The sequence below is a fragment of the Brachyhypopomus gauderio genome, chromosome 17 (assembly GCF_052324685.1).
Source record: "Brachyhypopomus gauderio isolate BG-103 chromosome 17, BGAUD_0.2, whole genome shotgun sequence".
Classification (NCBI taxonomy): domain Eukaryota; kingdom Metazoa; phylum Chordata; class Actinopteri; order Gymnotiformes; family Hypopomidae; genus Brachyhypopomus; species Brachyhypopomus gauderio.
This window is the reverse complement of record NC_135227.1, coordinates 8,435,192-8,447,218: the sequence shown is the minus strand read 5'-3', so window position 1 is coordinate 8,447,218 and position 12,027 is coordinate 8,435,192. Positions and strand designations below refer to the sequence as shown.

The 12,027-nt window shown below is 38.9% G+C and overlaps 1 protein-coding gene across 2 annotated transcripts in view; it reads left to right on the top strand.

Moving 5' to 3' along the window:
* The window catches only part of sntg2 (syntrophin, gamma 2), a 40,935-nt gene that overhangs the window by 1,535 nt on the left and 27,373 nt on the right, over positions 1 to 12,027 (top strand). For both annotated transcript variants that reach the window (XM_076979010.1, XM_076979009.1), the window contains exons 2-4: positions 10,435 to 10,572; positions 10,972 to 11,028; positions 11,495 to 11,552. In XM_076979010.1, coding sequence (XP_076835125.1) covers positions 10,435 to 10,572; positions 10,972 to 11,028; positions 11,495 to 11,552 — 253 coding nt within the window. The remainder of the gene's footprint in view (positions 1 to 10,434; positions 10,573 to 10,971; positions 11,029 to 11,494; positions 11,553 to 12,027) is intronic.

Below are 12,027 nucleotides of genomic sequence, written 5' to 3'. Positions count from 1 at the left end.
TATGATTGTTTCTGTTCTCAGTTTTAATGGGTAATATTCAACCACTCTCTGAAGTTTTACATTATTAAAAGCAAAAAATGGTCTTCCATGGCCCTGTGAAAAGGTCTTTCTTAGCATTTAGATGTGTGCTAATGGAAAATACCACATATTATATAATTGCTTTGCTAGTAATTGTTCTAATAGTGTGCAAGGGCATTATGAATTTGTTAAGGGTAGTGGATTTGTTTTGCTAAATAGGTATACTGTTGGCCTGAGGAAAACATAAATACATAAATGTGAATGTCTTCTTGAGTTAAGTAAATGAGTTAAGAATAAAAAAAACATGCCAAATGTGCTTTAAACGTGTCTCCTGCCCCTTGAAACATGGAATGTGGTCTTCTTGTCAGTCTACACACTTTAATATATCACGACACATTAGGGCAAATATGAAAATGATATTTCGTTCAGATATTTAGTTGAAACCTAAAAAAGTCAGAGCAGCTTCTTCACTGTCAGTGAACTGGACATGAGGTGGGAAAAGGTCACTGCAACCTGTGCATTCTGTGCCTGGCAATCATATCTGAGTCTGACAAGTGATGGGTGATGTTTTATCCCATGAATGACCGTGTCAGTGAATATTCCCAGGATGACATCTGAGTGCTGGATGATGACGTAACAGGAGTGCAACGTTCACCATTTGTAAAATCTTTGAAATGAGACAACGGCCTGAGGACTCTCTAGAGCCCTACCTCTATATGAACCAGCCTAGATCACCAAGGGCCTACAGACCCTATAGAGACCTACCTCTATATGAACCAGCCTAGATCACCAAGGGCCTACAGACCCTATAGAGACCTACCTCTATATGAACCAGCCTAAATCACCAAGGACCTACACACCCTATAGAGCCCTACCTCTATATGAACCAACCTTGATAACCAAGGGCCTACAGACCCTATAGAGGCCTCCCTTTATATAAACCTGCCTGGATCATTAAGGGTCTGGGGACACCTTCTAGAGCCCTAGCTCTATATGAACCAGCTAAGATCACCAAGGGCCTGGGCACCTTCTAGAGCTCTACCTCTATATGAACCTGCCTAGATCACCAAAGATTTGGGGACCCTATAGAGCCCTACTTATACATGGACCTGCCTAGATCACCAAGCAATTTTATGTGGAAATGTGCAATCAGGATTTTTATACTTCCTCCAAGTCGCCTCTTAGGAGCTATTATGTTGGAAGTCTTAGACAGAGCAGTGTGGAGCTGCTGCAGCTCACGGGGAACTCATGGCGCAGGAAGTGGCCAGGACCGACAAATGTGTTGGTTTCAGGTTATTTTAATACAGCACTGACTCAGATTATACAGTTTTTTTGGCCAAGATGGCTTTTTTTCCACAAGCTCCAACAAGTTTTGCAGCAGGCTTTTCTGCAGATGGCTCTTCAGTTTAAACAATCATCCAATGTGATTTAATATGTGCTTATGCTTCTGAGTGGCTGTAAGTAACGGATTCCTGTCAAATCATTCTTTCGGGTCTGAGCCACGTTTATAGCTCTCTCATGTGACATTTATTTGTGTTTTTTCTTGCTCATTGCACCTGAAGCAAACCATCTTATCTATCTACAAAAATACTAAAAAGTATTGCAAGATAACACTGCTTTAGAAGACTAAACATTCTAAATGTGTGAAGAAGACAAAAAAAGAATAAATAAATAAAAAAAATGTCCAGACACACATTTTTATGCTTTTATGCCTTTTCCTATTGTGTAGTCTATTTCAGGTTTGATGCTAGTATGCATGTGTCTTAATGAGCATAAGCATATTTGGACTGATAGTCCAATTAGGACAACAAATGCTATCTGCTGAGTTAGTGCTCATTTAAGTACTCAACAAACAGTTGGGTCTTCAGTCTACGTTTACGTGTTCAGTCTTCAGGATGGCAAGAGTCTCTGCAGTTCCAGCAGATAGTGGAATATTGTTCCACCATATCGGAGCCAGGACAGAGAATAATTACGTCAGATTTTAAGCATGGTGTTTCGAGTCGAGCCATACTTGAGATTTGACAAAATGTTTGAAATTGTATGTTTATCTGTCTTATGGTTCATTATGCTTCTTGGTATAAGTATTAATTCCTGTTTAAGTGAGCCTATGTTTATCTGGAATACTAGGTGATGGCATTGGTTCCTGTAGTTTAGTAGTAGTCTGGCTCAGCGGTATCTTGAATTCTGACATATCTATCTAGGATGCATTCTGTGAACAGATGCAAAGCACTATGTAAGTCACTCTGGATAAGAGTGTCTGCTAAATGCCCTAAATGTAAATGTAAATGTCAGATAACCTTGGGATTCATTTATGTGGAAGGCAAAAATGCTTTGAGTTTGAATAAAAAGTAGATTTTTTTCTAGAGTAAAATAAAACATAATTTTTCCTTAGTCATTTATAATAGCACTCAAGTTACCAAAACGTTCTTTCCAAGGAGGTTCAAAGAATCTTGTAAATCTTGTTGAAATATGACATGGTGATGAGTTTGCTGTGAACATTGGTGAAACTCACTGCCTTCTTACTTTGGTACATAAATGTGAACATGTGACCTGGTAGTTTATTCCCCTACTGCTGGTGGGGCTGGAGTACTGACCCTCAATCTTCTAACTACATAACTCACTTTCATAACAGCTACAGTATGGTTCATATATATTTGAACACAAATTTTGTTTACTGACATTCAAGTTTATTCAAGGTAAATTTATATAATGGGCATGGAAATATAATACCAGACCTTCAACTTTCATTTGAAGGAATCCACTTTAAAATAGGATGAAGGGGTTAGGAGTTTCAGCTCCTTAACTTGTGCCACCCTGTTTTTAAAGAGACCAAAAGACATTGGACAATTGATTCAAATGCTATATCAGTGGTTCCCAAACTTTTTCTGCCATGCCCCCCTTTAGTAGATAAGAATATTTTTGCGCCCCCCCTACACACACCCCCCCATATTGACACATGTGCACATGTTTTAAGCCTGGTTTATACTTGATGCGTCGGGAGGGTCCGCGCGGCGAAAATGACGTAATCGCGGTGGCTCCGCACGTGCGCGAGGCCTCGCACGCTGTCGATTTGCGAGGTCGTGCACCTCTCAAATTTTGTAACTTCGCGCGCGCCGCGCCTCAGCGCAATGAACAAAGTCATGTTTGCAGGGTTCATACCTTGTACGGAATTTAAAGTGCCGTACAAGCACTTGTATGTCACTTTAAAGGTCCATTTCAATATTTCCCAGCACGTTAAACTTAATTAAGTTAAATATTTATACATATACTCGAAATGATTCAAAATAATTCGCTTTTTAATCACATTATTTAATGGTTATTTATTTTCAAAATGCCCAATCTTAACGTCTTCACGTTCTCTCATGTTTCGTCCTGGAATTACAAGAGGCTCGTATTTGTTAACCTAATACAAGAGAACTGTTCAGTCAGACAGATATTTGTTGGGAAATGAAGTAGTTACAATTTCAAGCATTTTCAAGTACTTTAGCCTAAATTCCAGCACTTTTCAAACCTGAAACACAAAGCAACATTAAAATTCGTCAGGTAAATGTTCATTCCCCTGTTTTTGAGGGGTGTTTCTTTATACTACCACATATCGTTTCGGACAAAACTACAAAGAATGTGATGCGGCTAGTATAAACGCCTCCACTATTCGCGCAGATTCAAAGATGTATATTTCTATCTATATAGATCTATGTATATATATATAGTGTGTGTGTGTAAATATCATGGGCTATATCAATTCATTTGTTATGTCATTCTCAATTGAGCAGATAAATTTGCCTGGAGTTAATTTGAGGTGTGGTGCTTGCATTTGCAAGATTTTGCTGTGAAGAAAACATGCAGTCAGGGGAGCTCTTCATGCAGGTGAAACAACACTAACTCTCCATGCAGGTGAAGAAAGCCATCCTTAAGCTGCAAATCAGAGAAATTGCTACAATATTAGGAGTGACAAAATCTACAGTTTGGTACATAAGAAATAAAGAAAGCACTGGTGAACTCATCAGTGCAAAATACATGGGCATCCATGGAAAACAACAGTGGTGATGATCACAGAATAATCTCCATGGTGAAGAGAAACCCCTTTCACAACAGCCAACCAAGTGAACAACACTCTCTAGGAGGAAGCCGTATCAATATCCAAATCTACTATAAAGAGAAGACTGTATGAAAGTAAATTCAGAGGGTTCATTGCACGGTGCAAGCCACTCATAAGCCTCGAGAATAAAAAGGATAGATTGGACTTTGCTAAAAAACATCTAAAAAGCCAGCACAGTTCTGGAAGAACATTCTTTTGACAGATGAAACCAAGATCAACCTCTACCAGAATGATGAAAAGAAAAAAGTAAGGTGAAGGCGTGGTACAGGTCCTGATCCAAAGCATACCACATGATCTGTAAAACACGGCAGAGGCAGTGTGATGGCTTGGCCATGCATGGCTGCCAGTGGCACTGGGTCACTAGTGTTTACTGATGATATGACACAGGACAGAAGCAGCCAGATAAATTCTGAGGTATTCAGAGACATACTGTGTGCTTAAATCCAACCAAATGCAGCCAAACTGATTGTTCAGCATTTCATAATACAATGACCCAAAACATAAAGCTAAAGCAACCCAGTAGTTTATTAAATCAAAAAAGTGGAATATTCTTGAATTGCCAAGTCAGTCACCTGATCTCAACCCAACTGAGCATTTCACTTGTTAAAGACTAAACTTCAGACAGAAAGGCTGTAGAAAGGCCCACAAACAAACAACAACTGAAAACTGCTGCAGTAAAGACCTGGCAGAGCTTTACAAAGGAGGAATGTCCATGTCTGGTGATGTCCTTGAGTTCAAGACTTCAGGCAGTCATTGCCCACCAAGGGTTTTCAACAAAGTATTAGAAATGGATGTTTTATTCAATTTTTTAAAATTTACCCAATTACTTTTGAGCCCATTGGGTGGTATGGGGTGGTATGTGATTTGTCAACCCCTGCCAGTTGGAGCAACTCAGCAATCAATGAACTTTCAAATTGTGCACCCTGGTCGGTGTGGATGCACCTAGGAAAGCCATATATGCAGAAGAAATTGTTCCAAAGAATACAAGCAACTGTTTAGCTGATTAATTTGGGCATGCATATGCACAAGCTAGTTTGGTGAAGTGGTCTGAGAGTACAAGCACATCCACTGATTTGTTGTTGAAATGAAGAGGTTGTGTTTAAATGCTTTAGTTCCTCACATTTTTATGCAATCATTTTGTTCATCCCACTGAATTAAAGCAGAAAGTCTGAACTTCAACTGCATCTAAATTGTTTTCTTCAAAAGTCATTGGTAATATACAGAACCAAAAATAGAAAAATGGATCTAACTGTATACTACAAACTGAATCATTTGTAGTAGTTAGTGAATAATATTTTTTTGGATTAATAAAATAATATTCCTAAATTTGAACTGTTAACATTTTAGTTTATAATATAGCTTTGATATTTTGTAACTACTATGGATGGGCTATTCAAAACTGTGATTGCAACTATATGAAATGTTTGCAGTCACAAGAATTAGGAATAACAGACTGGATCCACTGGCGGTACCTGGGAATTTAAGGATGGATTAAAACAGAACAGATCAGATGTTTGGTCATTAGGTTATGTGTTAGGTTATTCAAAAAACATTTAATCTTTATGTTAACACATTATCCATCACTGACTCGCATAATAAACAACGGAGGAGATTATGTTTGTGAATAGCATTATAGAAGAATGTGGTTCATATCTCACAGAAGAATCACACATGTCCCACAGAGTTGTATGACACACCTGGGACATGATATGTGTCAGTGTATTATGTATTTTCCGTTTACTCAAATAATGATTTACATTTACATAAACATCAGATGACTGAAAAGGCTTTGTGAATATGTGCACCCTGAATTGAAGTTGGAACTGGTAGCTACATCAGTCACTTGTATTTGGTAGTAGGCATGTTTCACATGTTCAGATGTCCATGAGGAATTACAACAGTCTTTGTGTACAACAAGAATCTGTTTTGCTGTTGCTAAATGGAGCCTCAATCCATAATCCTTTTAAAAGATTTTAGCTTTATAATAAAATGACACTCTGATAATAGCTCATAATATTTTAAATTCATTTTATATTCACTGTTTTGCAGTGTTATGTCTATCTATTAGGACAGTTCATTATGTATTTCATCAATACCCCATCCAGTATATATTGGGTATAGATCATTAAGTATGCCTTTTCACAGATTTACTCTAATTCCCCATGGTAACTTTTAAAGTCAGTATTTCACATACAGACAAACCACAATACAATCTCAACATGCAAATGTTTCTACAATTAATCTTGAGTTCAGATGAATGTCACTGTATTAATCAGCTGAATGGTGCTGTATTAATGTTGTCCTGATGTTTACTGACCCAGTAAAAGGGCTTGTTTCCTTTCCTGCCTTCATTATTTCTACCCCAACATTGCCTTTTCATTTCTATTTAGATTCAGGGCATGAATGAATTTTAATGTGCTCCCTTGCATTTTAATGTTTTGTTTCTTTATAAGAAAGTAAAAATGATTGTGGAGGAATCACTGGCGATTAGGGTGACTGGTGGTGTTGCCATTTGATGAGGTATTCAAAGTCATTTGCCTATTTCAAGATAAATGCTAATCATTTAGATATCATGGAACAGTTGCAGTCTGATTAGGATATACACATGTGAGGGGAGGCCAGGTTTGATTGCGTATTGCATGTATATTGGACGAAAACCTAAATTTTATTAATTAGTTTACAGTTGTCTTCCAAATATTGTGTTGAGGCAGGTACCTCTTTTTAAATATTTATTTCTGAAATGTTTCTGTACTGATAACACACATCTATCAGCTGTGGATCTTGGCAAATCTTAGGTGTGTTGGGTTTCCCAAAAGCAATGCAGCTTGAAGGTCAGTCTAAGACAGTATAGCAAGGAAAAACAATTGTTCAGAATTGTGTTACCTGTCACAAAGTCAATGCGATGTCTCAAATGTGGACTCCTGCTGGGAAAACAGTGGCACCTCCTGGCCCGTTCCATCATTTACAGGTAGATTACATTACACTGCCGAAGTGTGAAGGAAAACAAAATGTCTTGGTGGTTGATGACAAATTTTCCCACTGGATCGAAGCCTATCCAACAGCAAAAGGCGCTGCCACTCACTGCTAAAACACTAGAACGGGAATTCACTCCCCAGTGGGGACTTCCTGAATAAATTGAGTCAGACCAAGGCACATACTTCACCGGGCAGGTAGTGCAGAGGTTTGCAGACTTTTGATAATAACTTTGAACTGTCCCTACAAGCCACAAGCCCCAGGACAGATGGAATGTGCAAACCGGGTCATCAAAGAACGGTTAACTAAACTCCACAATCAAGGAGAAAAATGGACTGACACCTGCTGTGCTTTGCAGTTGACGGGCAGCCAGAAACAAAAGCCTGAGGGTCCTGAGTCCCTACAAAATCATTACTGGGGTCTCAGTGGTTGTCTTAGGGATGACTGATCTCCAGCAAGCAAACACTCAGACTCACTCCTTAATTACATCCATGATTCCACGGTGATACTGGTTGAAGATATATGTTAATTCCAAACCTCCCCACATGCACAGATAAACACTGAAAATGTGAAGATCGGTTTTCTGACATGAGGGTACTAGTTGAACTAGTTGAACTTCGGCTAGTCTAACTACACAGGAGGGGAATCAGCCATGAGTAGAGAGAGGAAAGCAGAGGCAGGAGGCAGATCAAATTGGAATGGGAGCAATGGATGGACGAGGCCATGGAGGCCTCAGCTCAGACAACATTATCCTTTGTGACAGTGACATATCGTGCACGCAAAAATAGTAACAGAGGCATTCAGAAGAATTATAGCAGCACTTAGTAAACGTAACATTAAAACAGAATAAGAAAGGATTTCAAATGAACACATCAGGAACAATCGCAAATAAACCTAAGCACATGAGATATATTGGACGGGTATTTAAATTAAGATGAATATGTCTGACAGATCTTGCTGGCAGCTAGTCAGCTAGGTATCTGGCCACTAGCTAGGTAGTTACATCATCTTCTGATCCTCCCAGAATCCCACTTCACCAGTTTGCTGTATAGTTTGCCTAAAAATAGATTGGCAGTGGCTCATGTGCTGGCTTGTAAATGTCAGGTGACCGTTCCCTTCAGTGCACTTTGTTTCCTCCAGGATTAGACCAGGTTGGAGCATTTTAAGTGGACTCAGTACATGTCATCCCCATCACTGTGGGAGTCCATGCTGCAGTTTCCTCAGAAAAGCCTCCACATTTATTACACCCTCAAGCTTTATGTTGGCCATCAAGACTATTGCTCTCCATAGAGTGCGTCTGCCGTATTCTCGATCATCAGATCTGCACAAAGCACAGTTCTACACTTTGCAGCATGGACTGATATCTCCAATGTGTGAAAAAGTTATGAGACAGATAAATTATGAGACAAATTATAATAGGTGTGAGGCACTTAAAATTATGTCTTAATTTTCACATCTAATGACCATTTGAATTAGAATTAAGCACTGGTATTGCATTAGACACTATATTACCTGTTTTCGCCTGTTCTAGCAGTGGAGGAAGAGAACATTGGTGGCGAATAGAACCAGGCTGGGAGGAGCATAACATTATCAGATCTGATCTCCGGTCTGATCTCCAGTGTGCAGTTGACCTCCAGTCTCCTTTAATTACAGTTGTGATTGAGGCAAGCCAGCATCCAGATTCTCTCTTCTTTGGGAGCAAACTATGAGGAGGCAGCAATCCCTCCTATACAAATAAATAAAGAGTGCTTAGTTTTAATTCTTCTAATCAGGTTGCAGATCATTTGGGTATTCCTATGAGAAATGCGACATGTCAGCTTCTTCTTGTGCTGAAATAGCACTGTCTTTTAGACTGGCATGCAGAGAAAGAACAAAAATATATGAGGAAATGTCAGTAGATGCATGGGACGTAACGCTTGGTTGAGTTTTACCACATACACTCCTCATCAACGCTGAATCTGCTCGTGCTGCATGGCGTGTTGCTGCAGAAACGTGTAGCAATGGAAAAACAGTGTTTGACATGCAAGTCGGGCTGATTTTATGCAGTAAAGCCTTTCCTCTTGTTCTTGAATCCTCACATATTTAAAATGAAGGATGATGTTGACAAAAAGCTGCAGATGTCTTCAGCCACAAACGTCACCCAGAGTCAAATACTGTGCTGTTATTACTAAAGCGAGTATACTGCATGTATTAATTTAAGTAAAGTGCTTTCGGAATAAATGTTATGACTAAATACATCCTAGTCATTTTAGAATGAATGTTGTGCCTTAAAAAGACTTATATTTCAAGTCAGTAGAAAGATTTCTGCAGATGCCGTATATAATGTACCTATCCCCCACTCCCCCACCCTAACCCAGTGTTAATTGTTAATTAGCTAGCATTTGTTAGTTGTGATATGCTCACATGGCTCAGCAGGCCAGTAGTGAACCTACAGTTTATTATTAGTTTCACTGAGACTTGTGAGTCCCACTGGTGATCCCCTGGTGCATATTCTACCAGTGTACTTGTAGTGTCAGGCTATGACTCAAATCTTTGATTAATTATCCTATCCCTTTGGCGCTGGAGGGGGAGTCACTTGACCTAAATCTTGGTGTCTCTTGGGAGGAGCGCTCCTAGTGCCAGGAAGAGATCTAGGCCAGGAGAAGGTAGCTGTAGGTGTCCACGAATTGGTGCCACCCTCACAGGGACCTACACGTATGAACACAATTAAAACCATGTATGATTTGTGTCAGGTTCATCTATGATTGTAACTTTAGTGCACTTTTCTTTTCATAAATATTTCTTTTTGTACATGGTAAGGTCAGTAAATTAGTGGAAGGAACTGCTGACAGGAGAGATCTCTCTATAAATTGAGTAGCTGTGCTCACATAGTTTTTTGACATTCTACTTTCAGAATTCAGCCTTGGAAAAGGAAAGCTTCAGGATGAGAAATCTGGCTTTTCTCCATCCTGCCAGTTCATAAACAATATGAGCCTGTTTATATTTCATTCATGTTCTGAAGAATATTTTTCAATTTACCAGCAATGTGCTCTTGGGATTAATTTCTGAATGTAACTAAATTAACTTTGCTTGTAAAGCTTTTGTTATCTGCACTTTATTTTCCTCTAGCAACATTTCAGAGTGGTACAGAAACATTTTTTAAACACAAATTCCTAAAAGGAAGCAAGTGTCTCAATGGAATGGTAGAATCCACCTGGGCTGATCTTTTCTGCCTTTTTTGGAGTAGAGGCAGAAATAAATTGCCCTTTTAACCCCTGATCAAGACATTGGTGCATGCTGTCAACATACAAAAAAAAACATTTTATGTATATTAAGCTTCACACATTTGTTCTCTCTTTTTAAAGACAAAAAGTGGACTTGCCCTGTTGTACGACGAAGACACCGACAACACCTATGACATCCGATTAAAGTTAACAAAGGAGATGCTGACCATTCAGAAACAGGATGTGGTATGCATAGATGGCGGAAAACATCACGTAAACGTAAGTACTAAGGATTTATTCTCCTGAAAAAAGATTCAATTTCACACACCCAGGCTGCTTCAGGCTGTTGTTAAGAGCTAAACCTACAACATTTTCTACTTTATATATATAGAAGAAGAGGCATTAGAATATTTTTTTATTACATTTGTAATCTCAGTCCAGCGGCACATTCTAAGCCTTAGTTCACAAGGTTGGGACACATTCTCTTTTCCTACATCATGCAGCCTGATATCAGGAGTCTCAGTGAAAGACACTGTGCATGCTGAGTTAATAACAATATGTCTGTGTTTCAGCTGTGCTGACTACATATGTGATTAACATAAGTATTTGCCGAGCTGTTGCCTTTGTCGAACGGTTTATCCAGATGAATCTTACCAACTAAATTCCCATTTTTTAAAGCACAGAACTGTTGTACTCCGAAGACAGCCGTCTGGGGGCCTTGGTTTGAGTATCAAAGTAGGTTCTTTTGTCTGCTTTTCAAAGGGGTGTACATTCAAATCTGTTTAGAAAATAAATTTTTGTTCCATGACTTTCCTTGACCTAATTTATTTAGCTAATTAAATTTGCCTAATGATTTGAATGAATTTGCAAACTCAGGTAGTGGGAACAAAATTCTAGAGAGATATTTTACTTTCTTGCTATATATCTCTGCTGCTTAAATAATATAGTTCAAATCATTTAACTGAACATATTTTGTTATTTAATTGACCGCATATCTACGTGGACATGGCGGATGTCTGCTCAGGGGGAGAATCTGTATTAAAGATCAAAGCAAAGCTTGTCAGACAGATTAAAGCCCATTACAGCACTGATGGTGCTGTTGAGCTGTAGAGGTGCTGTAGTTCATGCCGTGTGATTTCTGCAGTGAGCAGGCGCTAGGTGGACAACTAAATCACACAAAGTCCTTTTTCATCTTTTTCAGGGAGGAGCGGAACATAAAGTGCCTGTGGTCATTTCAAAGATTTTCAAAGATCAAGTAGGTAAGACACTATTGAGTCTTCCTCTCAATTTCTGTGTGATTGAATTAGTTAAGGGGCAAGGGATAACTATATTTTACTCTTACTACCATCAGCAGTGATTAACTCTTTTTAAGTTGGTAATTTAGAGTGTCTGTAGTGGAGAGACAAGATCCAGTGTTTCTGTTAAAGCAGTCTGTTTGATAAGCACGTAGGTAGAGGCCAGCAGATATGCTGGTCTGCTTACTCCCCACGAAGCACAGGGGGAACACTGACATGCTGTTAGCCGTGAAAACCAAGAGGCCTCATAAAAGCATGCAACAGATATTCTCACATATTCAAGCCCTTATCCAGTTTTATAACTTATAAATGGGAAACATTGATTACACTATCAATCACAAATGGTCTTGTTTGAGAGATAACCAAAACTGATAACAGGTTTGGTGTGGGCTTTTGAAACCCATTTCATAATGTTTTGCTAGTGTTTTGATCAGATTTC